Here is a 16677-nt window from a genome sequence, read left to right as displayed (position 1 = left end):
AGAATCCTAAGCAGGCTTCATGCCCAGCATGGAGCCCAATGCGGGGTGTCGATCTCAAAACCCTGAGATCACGATCGGAGCCAAAAATCAAGAGTCGGATGCTTAACCAACTGAGTCACCCAGGCGCCTCAAGCACAAGGATTTTTAAAAACTCCCTGTGATTCTAATATGCAGCAAAGCTTTACAGCCACGGATCCCTATTGCAGGACCCCGACAACCACCCTTCTCCTTCTGAGTGTTGAGGCTGGTGGCACCACTTACAGATGACAAAACCAGTTTGAGAGGGACTAAGTGGGCTGTCCAACATTGCCCCGGCTAGGAAATGGCAGTGCTGGGGCAGAACCCCGGAGCTCTGTAGGAACTGTGCTGGAGGTGGAAGGCCAGGGGCCGCCAAGAAGCAGGTGGGGCCTCACCTTACAGCAGTAGTGCCTGCAGCACAGGGAGGGCAAGTCGTCATCAGGCTCCAGTGGGCTGACACACACAGGGCAGTGGTCAGGGCGTGCAGGGGCAGCCTGGGCCTGGGGTACGCACAGCCCAGCTGCCAGCAACAGGGGCTCGGGGTTATCACTGTAGCTCTGCAGCAGCTGTTCAGCACCCCAGTGGGAATGAGCCAAAAGGTGCTGAGCCACATCTGGCTCTAGGTTTAGCGTCTCTTGCACCTGCCGTATGGTCTGCTCCATCAACCCTTCGACCTCCTGGGGGCTCATGGTGCGGCCTGCAGGCAACTGGAGAGATGCCAGCGCAACTACGGCTTCTGGGCTTGAGGGGAGAGAAGAGGCAGCCATCAGTCTCCCTGCCCTGCTCATCTACTAAAGGAAACCCACCCTCCTCCGGCCCTCAGCTCCTCACTTGTGCACCCCTGCTTGTGCGTGCTTAACCAGCCTCAGGACGACCACCCAAACCCACTGTCAGAGAGCAGCTCTCCACAGAAGCATCTGTAAGTGAGGGCTGAGGCTGGCTGTCACAGTGATTCGGGCACTCCAGGAATCTGGTGGGCAGGCATCAGGATGCTAGGTGTGGACAGGATCCCCACAATGGATGGGATGATCCCACTGTAAACTCCACCCCAAACACCAGCAATCCATCTGGTGAGAAACCAGTGTCTACAGCCTTACTTCTCCAAGTATGGGCCAAGGAGCAGCAGCCTGCCTATCACAGGGCACTCTACTGAATCAGGATCTGCCTTTTAATGGGATCCCCTGTGGTGTGTATGCAAGTGACTCCTCTAGAAAACTCACTTTACACACGGTGCAGAGGATAGGCATAAAAGCAGTGCCAAAACAACCTGTGGTGAACGGGATGTGATGGGACACAGCTAATTAGGGGGATCCGACGGCAAACTCCTCTTGGAACGGGCTTCTTGAAAACTAGTTTGTACATTTCACGGAGCTGAGTGAGTCATCAGCACTCAATACGTATCTGTATGATATTCCATTTTTGCTTAGAATGAGAGACATCCATTCAGGAGCTTGTGTCTGGGTCCCTTGCCTAAGGGCTGGCTCCTGGGGGATGGGAACAGCAAGGCCCCTGATCAGGAAAGAGATGACAGTGCTAACAAGGGAATGAGGACTGGCAAAGTGGAGAAACAACAGAGGCAGGAAAAACGGGGTAAGACAAAGAAAGAAATCAAGCGTCTTTCCACCAAAGAGCCTGACTTTGGCACTAAACCTCCTCCCGTGTCACTGCAGCGCCACCTGTCCTGGGAGCCCATCCCTCCCTACTGGCTTGGAGCCCTTACAGCTGGGGAACAGGACTGAGAACAGCTACCTAGGCTTGGAGGTCTTGGTGGTCTGGTTGCCACAGAAGGGGACCTCTGCCTGACCCCGGCAAGGCCCTGTAAGCTCTGGCGTGGCATACGTCAGGATCTGGGGCCGGTCGTCACGCCGTTCCACATAGCCCTGGCCCAGGAGATGCAGGATGCAAGAGAGGACATCTGTACTAGTACAGGCCACGCCTCCTGCAACCGTGCCACCCAGGCTTCCGGGGGGGTTTGGACCCTTCTGCCAGGCTTCCAGCACCTGAATGGGACAAGAGGATATAGGCAGGCTACTTTTACCTAGAGGAGCCAGCCTGCCTGGGTTCGATGCTCGGCTCTTCCACTTACTAGCTGCGTGACTACGGATGTGTTACTAACTCCCAGGCCTCACTTTTCTTCTCTGTCAAATGGGAATAATACTAAATAATAAAACTAATACTGCCACCATAACCTATCCCATAAGACTGCCGTGCAGATTAAATGACTTAATCGTGCAAACTCTTGGAAGAGGGCCTGGCACATGGTGAATACTCATGTCTCATCTCTACCTTTTGTCTTGCTAAGTGCTCTGTCAGGAAGAGAAAACCCAGATGCAACTGTCACCCTAGAGTTCTCATACTGAGAGAGTTTACCTTCCCTTGTGATGATCCCTGGCTCTAAGTCTCAACCCTGAGCCTGACTCTCTCCCTCCCCTAACTTCACGGTCCCCTCTGCCTACCAGACAAACCAGCTGATCAATATGGAGGCCCTTTTCCCCATGGGCTTTGAGAATACGGACAAGAAGACAGCTCAAGAGGTTCCTCTTCTGTTCCAGGGTTCGGCCCTCATCCTTCTCGACGTTCAAGTACTTCTGGGACGGTATCAACCACAGGGCCTCCCCACAGCGCTGGGGCCCAGGCGTCCGAAGCCGCAGCATACCTGGAACTCACTCCCAGTCAGCACCCGAGGTGGGGAAGGGAGAGGTGAGTGGCGGCAAAGGGGACCCCGGTTCTTTCCCTACCATACGCCCACTATGAGTGCCCCAGCCCCTGTTGACCTACCGCTGGGTGGAAAGCCCTGACCCTCGTGCAGGGTCAAAGGGCCATTGTCTGAGGTGAGCGGCAGAAGCGCCTGGAGCAGTAGCTCTGGGGTGAGGTCAGAATTCTTCAGCAGGGTCTCTACAGACACCTCCTGGTGAGGAGAAACAGGGGCAGTCAGGAGTAGAGAGTCAGGGGAAAGGAAAATAAGAGGGGGAAGGCGGGAAGAAGGGGCAGAGTTTAGAACACTGGCAGACAGAGGGAAGACAGAGGCCAAGAAGCTGAGGCACCTCTGTCTGATTGAAATACAACAGCAGCCACATCTGCACGGTGGACACATGCAGGGTCTGGTCCCCAAACTGCAGCTCAGCCCGCCCCAGCCACGTCCACTGCAGCCGCCGATGTGGTCCCATGTCCAGGACTGGATGATTCTGACCTGGAAAAGCATGGAAGAGTAGAGACAAAGAGCAGGGGAAACGAGGGGGTTAGAGGCTGAGGCCAGGGTGTACCATTAGTCAAGCTTCGCTCCTGCTGATCTCCGTGGGGAGGAGGGCCCCCACAGAAGTAACCTGTCAAGCTTTCAGAGCTCAGCCTTCTCTGTGCCTGCCTCCCTGGTGAGCCACACATAATCTGGGAGCCCACCCGGTGCCTCGCCCCACACCAGGCAGGCTCCACAAAAGAAACACTAGAGAGAAGAGACCTCGGTTTTGCCCTCAAGGAGCTGACAGTTTATAAAGACCTACTAGGCTGTGTCTCTTCCTCCTGCTGTGTTACAGTTCAGGCAAGATGAGCCTGGATATCCACTCTTACTAGAAAGCAAGGATGCTGTCAAAGCCGGACAGTCTCAAAAGGAGCGAGTCTGAGAGGTGCTCTGTGGCCAAAGATGGGGCAGTGTGAACATCAAGAAAATAACACCTGTGCTGGATTAAAACATATGAAATATTTCAAAATTCGTGAGTTCATCATGACATATTTCTTTTAAAAAACCACACTGGCTATCTCTTCGGAGGATGCTAGAGGAACCAACACATTATTTTGAAAACCGGTTCAGAGTAAGGGGGAGGAGGAGAGAATCAAGCCTTTCCTATATAAACCATACTTCAGGGTAACCAGAAAGTTGAGAGAAAACGTTTAACTTAATACGACAAAACCAGAATGGTGCAATCCGTACGCCCTAATGAAATGACAGCTGAGCAATGGCAACGAGTGACCGCCTTGTGAGAAGTTGACAGGAAACTTTTATACATAATGTGCGGATCAGACTTGCAACACTGAAACCCACTGATCCATCTTAAAACATCCCAGAGACAGGTAGAAGGACACGCTACCACCTATGAAACGCTCTTGCCCTAGAAATCACACCCAAATTAGAATCAATGTCTATATCTAAACATGTTTTCCAGAAATGAAAGAGACAGAGGAACAGGCCAGAGGACACCACGTGGATACAGTCAGCAAAATCCACCCTGTGGATGACTCTGTGTGGCAAACAATCTAGTTTCCTCTATAGACAATTGCAAGGGAGCAAAAAAGGAAGGCAGGATCTATAGATTACTAGAGATGAAAGGTAGAGCTCAATCAAATGCAAGGTGTGGGCTTGGTGTAGATCCCTAATTAGCAAAAAACTAATTTTGAAAACTTGAGAAAAAGGGGGAAATATGGACACTTTACTGTCTGATATTAGGAACTGTTATTAATTTCTCAAAGTTTGATCACTATAGTGCCCTTGCTTTTAAAAACAGAATCCTTAATCTTTTAAATTTGAGAACTGGGGAAAGTGGGTGGGGGGTACAGAAAAAATGAGATTGGCCATGAACTGACCCATGTGTACACTGGAATTTATTCTGTCTACTTATTTTAAAAGGATTTATTTATTTATTTGAAAGAGAGAGGGAGAGAGAGCACACACAGAAGGAAAGGGAGAGACAGTCTCCCAATGAGCAGGGAGCCCGATGCCAGGCTCGATACCAGAACCCAGGATCATGAGCTGAGCCCAAGGAATATGCTCAGTTGACTGAGCCACCCAAAGGCCCCACATTCTGTCTACTTTTGTGTATGTCTGAAATTTATCATAATAAAAAAAATTTTAAATGAGGGTGAAGGTAAGCCATTCTCAAAAACTGATAAAGTTTTTCACCAATACTCCCTCAATGAAGAGACTTCTAAAGGATATACTTAGGGGGGATGCCTGGGTGGCTCGGCTGGTTAAGCATCTGCCTTCAGCTCAGATCATGATCCTAGGGTCCTGGGATCGAGTCCGCATCGGGCTCCTTGCTCAGTGGGGAGCCTGCTTCTTCCCTCTGCCTCTGGCTGCCACTCTGCCTGCTTGTGCACACATTCTCTCTCTGACAAATAAGTAAATAAAATCTTTAAAAAGTAAAAAGGGGGGCGCCTGGGTGGCTCAGTGGGTTAAAGCCTCTGCCTTAGGCTCAGGTCGTGATCTCAGGGTCTTGGGATTGAGCCCCGCATCAGGCTCTCTGTTCAGCGGGGAGCCTGCTTCCCCCCCCCCCTCTGCCTGACTCTCTACCTACTTGAGATCTCTCTGTCAAATAAATAAGTAAAATCTTAAAAAAAAAAAAAAAAAGTAAAAAGGAACTTTTTTTTAAAAAAAAGGATATACTTAGGGAAGGAGACGGAACTCAGAAAGAAGGATCAAGATGCAAAAGGACTGGGGCACCTGGGTGGCTCAGTGGGTTAAGCCTCTGCCTTCGGCTCAGGTCATGATCCCAGAGTCCTGGGATCAAGCCCCGCATTGGGCTCTCTGCTCAGCAGGGACCCTGCTTTCTTCTCTCTCTGCCTGCCTCTCTGCCTACTTGTGATCTCTGTCTGTCAAATAAATAAATAAAAATCTTAAAAAAAAAAAGATGCAAAAGGATTAGTGATGGAAGCAACTAGTATAACAGCAAATCTAAACACCAACCGAATAAGACAGTGATGATAATGACTCTTTGGGAGGTAGGGAAAAAAAGATTGCCCTAAAATATCAAACAACAGTAACAATTAAGATGGGAGTGAGAGTTGTAGTTAAGATTTTCTATGGCCCTGGGGCGCCTGGGTGGCTCAGTTGGTTAAGTGTCTTCCTCCCGCTCAGTGCATGATCCCAGGGTGCTGGGATCAAATCTCACATCTGGCTTTCTGCTCAGCAGGGGTCTAGCTTCTTCCTCTCACTCTCCCTCTGTATTCTCCCTCTCTCTCTCTCAAACAAATAACTATATCTTTAAAAAAAGATTTTCTATGGTCCTTTTATTGCTCGGGAAGTTTGGGGAGTGATATTAACAAGTCAAACATACAGGTTACAAACATAAGGGTAACCAACTACAGAAATAGAATATGTGACTTCCAAAACTGGTAGAGACAAAAAAAAAAAAAAGGGGGGGGGGAATTAAAAAAGATCAATCCAAAAGAAGAGGGAAAAAATGCACAAAAATCCAAGGTAGAAATGTATCTATAAATGTGTTCAATTTATTCTTCTTCTTTTAACTATATTCTTTTGTATATATAAAATATCTAAAATTTAAAATTATAAGAAAAGTAAACTAAAATGTAAGAGCTTAGAGGCACCTGGGTGGCTCAGTGGGTTGGGCCTCTGCTTTCAGCTCAGGTCATGATCCCAGGGTCCTGGGATTGAGCCCCGCATCGGGCTCTCTGCTCAGCAGGGAGCCTGCTTCCCCCACCCCCGGCCGCCCCAACCGCCTGTCTCTCTGCCTATTTATGATCTCTCTTTCTCTGTGTCAAATAAATAAATAAGATCTTTTAAAAAATAAAAATAAATAAAATGTACAAGCTTAGCAACAGAAGCCAAATATATCATTACTCACAAAAATTATAAACAAGCTAAAATTGACAACTCAAAGGAGAGATTGTTGAATAAAAAACAAATTCTAGGTATTTACAAGACACCTGCCTAAACTAAGATTATGGCGAACTTAAAAGTAAATGATATTGGGAGATAATCTGATGAGAGCAGAATATAGGCATGGTTTTGGAAGTATCTCCCCAACAGATTGCTTATTAGTAGTGGCAAGGGGAAAATATTAACTATACAGTGGGGACTCAACCCACCTCTTGATCAGGTTGTCAAATTCACATTACAAAAAGCAGCAGATGGAAATTGCGTGCTTCCAAATGAAACACACAGAGTACATAATGTCACTTACTTAGGATTCTGGCCCAGAATGCACCACCTGAATCTAATTATGAGGAAACATACAAATTTAAAATGAAAAACATGTAGAAAAATTTAAATGGCTACACTTCCAAGGGTGTCAATGTTGTAAAAGACAAAAAAAAAAAAAAAAAAAAAAAAGCTAAGGTATTGTTTCACGTTACAGACACTAAAGTCATGACAACTAAACATAATAGATGGTTCCAGATTGGATGCTGTCCTGGACTAAAAAATAATTTTAAAAAAATTCTGACAAAATCAGAACGTGGAAAATAAAGTATTACACCAATGTTAAATTTTATATCTTTAAACCGATAAGTTAACTATTATGCAAGAGAGCACCATGATTCTTAGGAAATCCATATTCAAGTATTTAGAGGAAAAGGGCCAATATATATGCAATTTACTGTCAGTGGTTTGGGGGAGAAACCGTGTGTGTGTAAATACACATTTTATAAATGTATATACACACAAAGAGCAAATGATAAAAGCAAATGGGGCAAAATGTTAACAAAAGGTAAACTTGGATAAAGAGTCTGTGAGTGTTCTCACGTGATGGGTGGCTCAGTCAGTTGCGCCTCTGCCTTCAGCAAAGGTCACCATCTCAGGCTCCCTGCTCAGTGGGGAGTCAGCTCCTCTCTCTCCCTCTGCCTCCCTCTGCCCCCACCCATCTCATGCTCTCTCTCTCTCTCAAATAAAGTCTTATTTTTTAAAAAAAGAGTGAGTATTCTTTGTACTATTCTTACCATTTTTCTGTAAATTTGAAATTATTTCCAAATTAAAAAATTTTAAGTAAAAGGTAACTGAATTGTTCACCTAAAATGGTTAAAATGGAGGGGCAGCTGGCAGGCTCAGCCAGTGGAGCATATGACTCTTGAACTCAAGCCCCACACTGGGTATAGAGATTACTTAAAAATAAAACCTTTAAAAAATGGTTCAAATGGCAAATTTTACGTTATTCATCTTTCACCACATAAAAGAAACATAATTACCATTCTCCCCTGACACGGCAAAAGGATAGAAAGATATTCTGGAAAAACCCTAACCAAAGAAAGCTGGTATATTATTAACACCAGATAAAAATAGACTTTGAGAGAAAAAGGTTTACTAGAAAGAAAGAAGGTCATTTCATAATAATAAAGTTTAATTAACTTAAGATTTTAAACCTGCAGGGGCACCTGGGAGGCTCAGTGGATTAAAGCCTCTGCCTTCAGCTTGGGATGTGATCCCAGGGTCCGGGATGGAGCCCTGCATGGGGCTCTCTGCTCAGCCGGGAGCCTGCTTCCCCCTACCCCCAACCCCCACCACCTGCCTCTGTGCCTACTTGTGATCTCTGTCAAATAAATAAATAAAATCTTAAAAAAAAAAAAAAAGATTTTAAACCTGCATAGTACATTATGGTAGCCACATGTGGCTATTTAAACTGGTTAAAGTAAATAAAATTAAACACTCAATTCCTCAGTCAAACTAGTCACATTTCAGTAGCTACAAATGGCCATCATAACTGAAGAGTGCAGAAAATGTCTTTCCCATCACTGCAGAAAGTTCTACTGGACAGCACTGTTAAACGATTTTAAACTTTATTTCTTAAAAAGATTTTATTTATTTACTTGAGAGAGAGAGAGAGTGGGGTGGGGGAGAGGAGCAGAAGGAGAGGGACAAGCAGACTGCCCCATGAGCATGAAGCCTAACACAGGGCTTGATCCCATGACCCCAAGATCATGACTTAAGCCAAAACCAAGAGTTGGATGCCTAACTGACTGAGCCATCCATGCGCCTCTATCTAAACTTTAATTTTTAGAGAGAGAAAGAGAGTGCAGGGAATAAGGGGCAGAGGGAGAGAGAGAATCTTAAGCAGACTCTGTGCCCAGCACAGAACCCAAGGAGTGGCTTGATCTCATGACCCTGAGATCATGACCTAAGCCAAAAATCAAGAGTTTGGACCTTTAACCAACTGAGCCACCCACCAGGCTCTCCTAAACCTTTACCTAATAACATAGTCAAAAAATATATAAAGCGGGGCACCTGGGTGGCTCAGTGGGTTAAAGCCTCTGCCTTCGGCACAGGTCATGATCCCAGGGTCCTGGGATTGAGCTCCACATCGGGCTCTCTGCTCAGCAGGGAGCCTGCTTCTCCCCCTCTCTCTGCCTGCCTCTCTGCCTACTTGTGACCTTTCTCTCTATCAAATAAATAAAAAATATCTTTAAAAAAAATTTAAAACAAGAAAAAAGAAATATATATATATATAAAGCAAAGCTGACCTGATAAAAAGTTTAAAAATTCACTATTGGGGCACCTGAGTGGCTCAGTTGGTTAAGCAACTGACTTTGGCTCAGGTCATGATCTTGGAGTCCTAGGATCGAGTCCTGCATCAGGCTGCGGAGTCTGCTTCTCCCTCAGACCCCTCCCCCATGCTCTCTCTCTCTCTCAAATAATAAATAAAATCTTTTAAAAAAATAAAAAATAAAAATTCACTACCATAATGACAGATCTTAATACACCTCTCGCAGTAATAGATCAAGCAGACAAAAATGAGTAAGGTTACAGCAGATTTGAAGATTACAATGAACAAAGTCAATATGGTGGAATGTGTAGAAGCCTTTAACTGGCAGCTGAAGAATACACATTCTTCCTAATCACACACAGAACACTTAGAATATCTGACCATCTGCTAGGCCATAAAGGAAGTCTCAAGACACTGCAAAGACTCAGAATCAAAGAAATCATGTTCTTTAGCCACAATGGAACGAGGGCTGAAATCTAAAACAAAAAGACAACTAAACGAAGAAAAGCTGGTTTGGGAATTTTAAAATATACTTCTAAAAAAGTAACAGATCAAAGTAGAACTAAAAAATACTAAATACTCATACACAGCATAATAAAAACTTAGGCAACATCCCAAATGTCCATCAACAGCAGAAAGGGTAAATATATTCATACAATGGAAAGGAATCCACAATACAAAAAAAAACAGAGTAATGATACAACAGCCTGGATAGCGCTCACAGACATTACACCCACTGAAAGAAACCAGACACAGCAGAATATACACCTTATTATTCTGTTTATATGATGTTCAAATACAGACAAAAATCCTTGGTGATAAAAGGAAGAAGAATGGTTTCTCTTGGAAGAACATACTAACTATAAAGGGACATGAAGCAGGAAGTCTTCTGGGGTGCTGCAAATGCTCTGGGGGTGGATATGGGAGTATACGTGTATATAAAATTCATTAACTCATAATGAAGACTTGTGTACTTTACTGAAAACTATTTCTCAAGAAAAACAAATCTAAACAAAACAAAACAAATTGAAACTGAATGCAGCTAAAGCAATGTTGAGAGGAAAATGAATAGCCTTAAACATTTTTGCTTTGAAAGAAGACTCAAAGGGTAAAAATTAAGTAAGCATGCAACTTGAAGTTAGGAAAAGAAAAATGGAACAAATTCATACAAAAGTGTAGGCAATGATGAGAGACATTAAGAAAGATCTAACCCACCTTTTCCCCCTTCCCTAGGAGACTGCTGTCTCAAGAGACCACTTTTCTTCATATCTACATACTCCTGTCCATAGCTCCTCTCCTCTTTCTCTCCTGCCACCCCAAATCTCACCCCAATTGCCTGTCCCTATCTCCTCACTCTGGCTGTAGAAACTGGAGAAGCGGTCAAGGGCATCACAGAATTCAGTGGGAAGGCACTTTCTGGGATGGTACAGGTAGCAGAGTGGGGAGACCGGCCAGCAGCGTGGTGACAGGACCAGTATGGAAACTGTTGGACTTGAATCTTCGATAAATAGTTCTTTCTCAGCCTCCTCTTCCTCTGCTTCCTCCTGAGAGACAGAAGGATTTCAAGGGCTCTTGGGCTCCCTTCTTTGGTCTAGTCTTTTGCTCTCCTATTCTCCCACTCATTTCCCTTGCTCTTACCTCCTCTTCTTCCAGGCCCTGTTCCTCCTCATTCTCCTGCTCCAAGAGCTGCTGATCGAGCCGCTGGAGCTGGAAGAGGTGGAACTGGCGCTGCAGCTCCTCAGACGTGTTCAGGCTGCGCAGCATCTGCTGGGGGAGGCGGTTGGGGAAGCAGAGGCCGATCTGCTCCAGCACGGCCCCCTCCAGCCAGCTCGAGCCCACGCTCAGGAGACGGTCGGCCATGTAGTGCCTGCAGCACACGCAGAGTGGGCCGAGCCTCAGTGCAGCTGCTCACTAGGCCAGGAGTCCTGCCACCCCACCCAGAATGTAGGTTCCTCTGTTGCAGCAGGCCTGGGTCACAGACCCTGCCTCCCCACTCCCTCCCTGCTTCCTTTCCACCCCTGTCCCACCCATCTCTGTATCTTAATCTCTCCTCTCCACTGCCACCTCCCACCTCTTCCCACCAAGCCTCAAATCTTCACCCTCTCTAGACTCTACCCCTCTCCTCCCCTATCTCTTAGACCTGCACTCACTGGTAGAAGTGCTCAAAAGTAGTAGCCAGCTCCAGGCCAGAAAGGACCATGATGGGCTCCAGGTGCCGCTGAAGCTGCCCCAGCATTTCCACTCCGGGGGCTCCGCCAACCAGGCCGCGCTGGATCTGCTGGTCGATGTGCCTGGCAAACTGCTCACTTATCTGGGGGCAATGGAAAGGGCACCGGCCAAGCATGAATAGGGCATGGAGCAGGAGAGGGGGTGGTGAGAGGAGTGAGAGGCAGAGAAAGAGGCGAGCGTGCACCGGCTGACCTGGCGACTAGGAAGCTGGGGGTACTCACGTGGGCAGCGGTGAGAAAGGACTGCTGGAGCAAGGCGCCCGAGAAGCCACTGTGCAGAGCCACTGTGAAGGCTGCCCGAGGCCCAAAGAGCTCTGAGCCTGCTCTCTGCAAATGCTCATAGAGCTTACAGTATCGAGGCACGAAGTTGGGGGCTCTCCAGGCTGCAGCCAGGAACCTGTTGACCTGAGAAGGGAGGAGTAGGACCAGCAGATGCCGCAGGTTGGCCATGGCCCCGCCTTGGACCGCAGCTTCCTTGCTCTCACCTGCCCCTGCACCACGCTCAGCCAGCACTGCGTTATGTTCCTCAGGCTGCTGCTGGAAAGGGCTGCTGAGGACCCGGGGCTCCGGTCCTGGGCCTTACTGTTCTTGCTGACTGTGGAGACAGACAGCAAGGTAAGCGGCTCTGTCTCAGCCCCAGAGTGAATCAGGGGTCTAGGGTACTGACCCCTGGAAAGGCCCAGAGTGGAGCACTCGGGGAGAGCAAGATCCAAGACAGGGAGGAGCCAGGCACCACCACTGCCCAGTTTCTTAGCTCGAAAGGCCATTGCTGGGACTTACTGGGTCGAGTGGACGGTTCAGGAGAAGGCTCGGGCGGGGGCTCCACATGTACCAGCAGGTGACAAAGGCGACGAACTCGAGAGGCAAAGGGTGCTGCTCGACTCAGGGGGTCCTGAGAGCTCTGCCTTTGCTCTAAGTACTGATCCAACAGCCAGCCCAGGGAGCTCACACCCTCTGCATCTAAAAGAAGACAGGTCAGAAACAGGTGATGGGAAATAGGAGGACAGAGAGCCCAGGAAGAGGAGAGAGCAGGCCCAATTACACAAAAAAGTCAGAGGTGGCCGGGCCGGGGCTTACTTCAGCTGGAGTCTGGGGGGTACTAAGCAGGTGGGGGTGGGGTGGAAGAGAAGATTCAAATACCAGAGTCTCAGGGAGCAGTCCCCAGGGCAGGAAGGAGAGGAACACTGAGATGACAGGCTTTCAGGGATAAAGACAGGGACCAAGAGAACCAAGAGCATTAACTCAGGTGATCCCTGGGAGTCATTATGAGGGGCTGGTTAGTGGGGCCAGGGGTCGGGGTGGTTACCGGGGGAGGTGATGTTCTGCACCAGGGGGCTGACCAGGGCCTCCCAGCAGGTCTTGCCCAGTGCTTGGGCGGCCTCGTCATCAGGCAGGAAGCGATCAGCAAAATTCTGCTCGTGGCGCAGAACCCTGTTAAGTCTGGGGATAAGGAGTGTGGTCAAGGGTTTAAGGCACAGGTTTCTTGCGGCCTCTACTCAAGTGCGGTCAGCTCCCACTCTTGTTGTGCTCGGTCCCCTAACCAGCTTGCTGCCACCAGCACACACTTGCCACCTGTGATTCCCTTTCCCTCATGTCCTAGCTGCTGCTTTACCTTTCAGACTCCTGCAGAAGTCTCCCACCTCCTACTTTTTTTTAAAGAATTTATTTATTTATTTGAGAGAAACTGTGAGTGGGAGAGAGAGGGAGAAAGAATCTGAAGCAGACTCCATTCTGAGTGCATAGCCCAATGGGGGGCTCAATCCCATGCATGTGAGATCAGGACCTGAAGCAAACGAAGCAAAACCAAGAGCCCAATGCGACTGAGCCACCCAGGCACCCCTCCCACCACCTCCTTCTTAACAGTGTCCTCCCACTGTATTACCCTCTCTTCCCCCCTAACCCAGCCCCCTGCCTGTGCCACCCACCGGGGACAGAGCTGGAGGAGGCGCTTGCGGTCCTCTGCTATGTCCCGGCTCCAGGCTTGTGCCCGAATGGTATAGAAGAGACATGTCCGGCGACACAGCTGCTCCCGGAAAAGTGGCCAGAAAGTGGGCTTGGGGCCCAGAACCTCCACGCCTCGAACCCGGGTGTCGATGCCGCCCTGCAACATGCAGACTCATCTACCACCCAAGCCACCCAGCCACCAAGTGCTACCAAAAGAAAGCCAGGTCTCACGCCCTGAGTTCCCTGGAGGCCCATGAGACATTCCCACATCTCTGGAACTCAAGAGATGGATGGCTCCCGGGCCATCCCCCAGCAGATGCGTGGCCTGAGCCTGGCCCCTGCATGCTGGGGACGCAATCACTGTGAACACCCTGTGCTACCCCTGTGCTAACATGGTCCCCAGCCCAGCCTCCTCCCTCACCCCACCTGCTGGCAGCGCTTTATGCGGATCTGGATGATGGGCCAGAAGCGGTTCAGGTTCTCCAGGAGGACCACCCGGCTGGCAGACGGCATCACATTGACCTGACGGGGGAGGGGAAAAGGAGAGAGGACTGTCCACCTCCGGCAGTGGGGCTGGAGAGACTACAGTGATGGTATGTGCGCTTTACTTATGCACTGAGCCCACAGACCCGTGCCAGTCTGCTTGGTCCCCTAACCAGCTTGCTGCCAAGCACAAGCACTTGTCACACACACTTGTCACCTGTGTTCCCCTCCCCTCCATGAACCCTGCTCTCACTGCTTGGAGGCAAAGCCTGCCTGGGAGAAAGAACGTGGGAATCCTCCAGGGACTGTGTCCTTCGAAGGAGGTCCTGGGACAGAAGGATGGGGAGCAAGATCAAGGGGGGGGGGCACCAGGGTCCCCACCGTGTTGAGCTCAGTGCTGATGGAGCTGGCACTATCGCCCCCAAACACCACCACCCTGGCCGGCATGTAGCTTGAGTCCTCACTGGCCACAAGCAAAGTCAGCTGCCTGGGAGAGGAGAAAACAGTCAGTTAAAACTGGGGCCCTGCTCTTCGAAATGACTTCAACCCACCACTTCCTCCTCAGACTCCTGTCCTTCTGCTGCCTCCTTAAGTGTCAGTCTTCCCAAAGCCTCTGCTCTCCTCTTATCTTCCCCTAATGTGACTATTTAAAACCATAGTTTCAACCAAAAACTAATATCCTTATGACTCCAAATCCACATCTCTACCCTAGAGAGCTCCTCTCAGCTCTCACACTATGTACCCAACACACACGTCCATGTCAGACTCTACAGGCCCCTCAAAGTCAACATGGCGTAAATGGAACCACCATCCATCCACAGAAGCCTATCCCTCTTCCTACATGCCTCTCAGGAAGAAAACTGCCATCTCCCTAGAGCGCTCTGTCCCTGTGACTTGCCCCATTCACGGCTTTCCTGTCAATGGCTCATCTGGGAGACTCTGGCCCTGGAGATCTGTCAGTCCGCCACCGTGTCACAATGCCCATTCCCTCTGCCTAACTGAAGACATTCATTTCTCACTGAGACCACCACATAAACCTTCCAACTCTCTGGCCTCCAACCCAAACTCCCATAATTGCCAGGGTAACTTCTCTTTTTCAATTTTTTTTTAAAGATTTTACTTATTTATTTGACAGAGAGAACACAAGCAGGGGGAGAGGCAGAGGGAGAAGCAGACTCCCCACTAGGCAAGAAGCCCAACCCAGGGCTTAATCCCAGGACTCTGGGACCATGACCTGAGCTGAAGGCAGACATTGAACCGACTGAGTCACCCAGGTGCCCCAAGGGTGACTTTTCTAAATACTACTAATAAAAAAATCTAGGGGTGCCTGGGTGGCTCAGTGGGTTAAGCCTCTGCCTTCAGCTCAGGTCATGATCCCAGGGTCCTGGGATCAAGCCCTGCATTGGGCTCTCTGCTCAGCAGGGAGCCTGTTTGCCCCTCTCTCTCTGCCTGCTTCTCTGCCTACTTGTGATCTCTGTCAGTCAAATAAATAAATAAATAAATCTTTAAAAAAAAAAAATCTAGTTTTGTCTCTTCTCTTCTTTATCTTTTTTTTTTTTAAGATTTTATTTATTTATTTGACAGACATATCACAAGTAGGCAGAGAAGCAGGCAGGCAGCGGCTCCCCCAGTTTCAGAACAAAGCTCAAACTTCTTAGCTCACAAAACTCTCTGTGGTCTGGCTCTGCCTAGTTTTCTGGCTTTGTCTCCTGCCATTTCATGACATACACCCTACATTCCAGCCAAACACAGTCACTTAAAGTCCCCCCAGACATGTCGTTGTGCTTCTTCCATTTTGCACATACGCTGCCCTCTGCCTGGACTAGCCAATGCCCTCTCTTTACACATCTTTATAAAGCTAATTTCAGAGCTCAGTTCATTGAACTCCTCCTTATGGAAGCCTTCTCTCACCTCAGGGTCTGCGTCACTTTTTCTTACTCTTCCTGATTTTCCAGCTAGCTCCCCAACAAGACCACAAGTTCCCTGAAGACGGGTACCATATCTTATTGTGCTCAGAGCCCCAGACTGGCCTAGTGCCTGACACAGAGTGTACATTAAACAAGTCCCCATGGAAACAGTAAATAGGAAAGTTCTCAATATCCCTCAACACCATGCACAGAGCAGTGACATCTGTCCCTGGCGGGAGGGGAGTCACGTATATGGGCGCTTGGAGAAGGTATACTGGGGTGTCCCAAAATACTGACACATACGCGCGTGTGCAAGCCCATGCGTGTGTGGGCATGTTCCTACCTGACAAGAACGCCCCGGTGCATGTGCAAGGTGATGTAGTGGGAGCCGGTGCTGCCGTTGGACTCCCAGTAGGTCTTGGGGTTGCGGTCCGTCAGCTTGCTGGCCCGGTGGGGGTTGGAGGACACCTCTACCTTCTCCCAGCACTTGTCCTCCTTCACCTCCACACTGGAGCCTGGGGGCGGGGGGCAGGGGTGGCCGTCACAGCCTGGTTAGTTGAAAGGGAAGATAGGCAAGGGACGGGGAGAACAAATACTGGGGTGCAGGCCAGGAGAAAGCAAATGGGGGCACAGACCCTGGCAGAGATGCCTGAGGAACACGTCAAAGAACGGGATGTTGATGGGCTGATGGGTCCGTCTGTGGTCTTCGATCTGGCCCAGCACCATCTACAGCCAGAAGAGCAGAGAGAAGGGGCATGGGGAGGAGGGAAGAATATGAAGAACATAGAGAAACATGTATAGAGAACAAGCCAAGGGGCAAAAAACACTCGACCCCTTTCTTCACACATCTGGGCAGAACAGGACGATCACTGGGTAATAGCTGGGAAACGTGTG

At 48.8% G+C, this 16677-nt stretch overlaps 1 protein-coding gene across 3 annotated transcripts in view; it reads right to left on the bottom strand.

The window, feature by feature from the left end:
* Positions 1–16677, bottom strand: part of CUL9 (cullin 9) — a 37951-nt gene that overhangs the window by 7724 nt on the left and 13550 nt on the right. For all 3 annotated transcript variants that reach the window (XM_046004706.1, XM_046004707.1, XM_046004709.1), the window contains exons 15-31: positions 16419–16509; positions 16127–16298; positions 14258–14363; positions 13820–13915; positions 13375–13550; positions 12756–12889; positions 12230–12409; positions 11935–12044; positions 11672–11854; positions 11372–11532; positions 10860–11088; positions 10576–10765; positions 3063–3208; positions 2797–2926; positions 2475–2674; positions 1768–2018; positions 414–759 (exon numbers count right to left, since the gene is read on the bottom strand). In XM_046004706.1, coding sequence (XP_045860662.1) covers positions 414–759; positions 1768–2018; positions 2475–2674; positions 2797–2926; positions 3063–3208; positions 10576–10765; positions 10860–11088; positions 11372–11532; positions 11672–11854; positions 11935–12044; positions 12230–12409; positions 12756–12889; positions 13375–13550; positions 13820–13915; positions 14258–14363; positions 16127–16298; positions 16419–16509 — 2901 coding nt within the window. The remainder of the gene's footprint in view (positions 1–413; positions 760–1767; positions 2019–2474; positions 2675–2796; positions 2927–3062; positions 3209–10575; positions 10766–10859; positions 11089–11371; positions 11533–11671; positions 11855–11934; positions 12045–12229; positions 12410–12755; positions 12890–13374; positions 13551–13819; positions 13916–14257; positions 14364–16126; positions 16299–16418; positions 16510–16677) is intronic.

Source organism: Meles meles, chromosome 5 (genome assembly GCF_922984935.1).
Source record: "Meles meles chromosome 5, mMelMel3.1 paternal haplotype, whole genome shotgun sequence".
In the NCBI taxonomy this organism is placed as follows: Eukaryota; Metazoa; Chordata; class Mammalia; order Carnivora; family Mustelidae; genus Meles; species Meles meles.
This window is presented reverse-complemented; position numbering and strand designations above follow the sequence as displayed.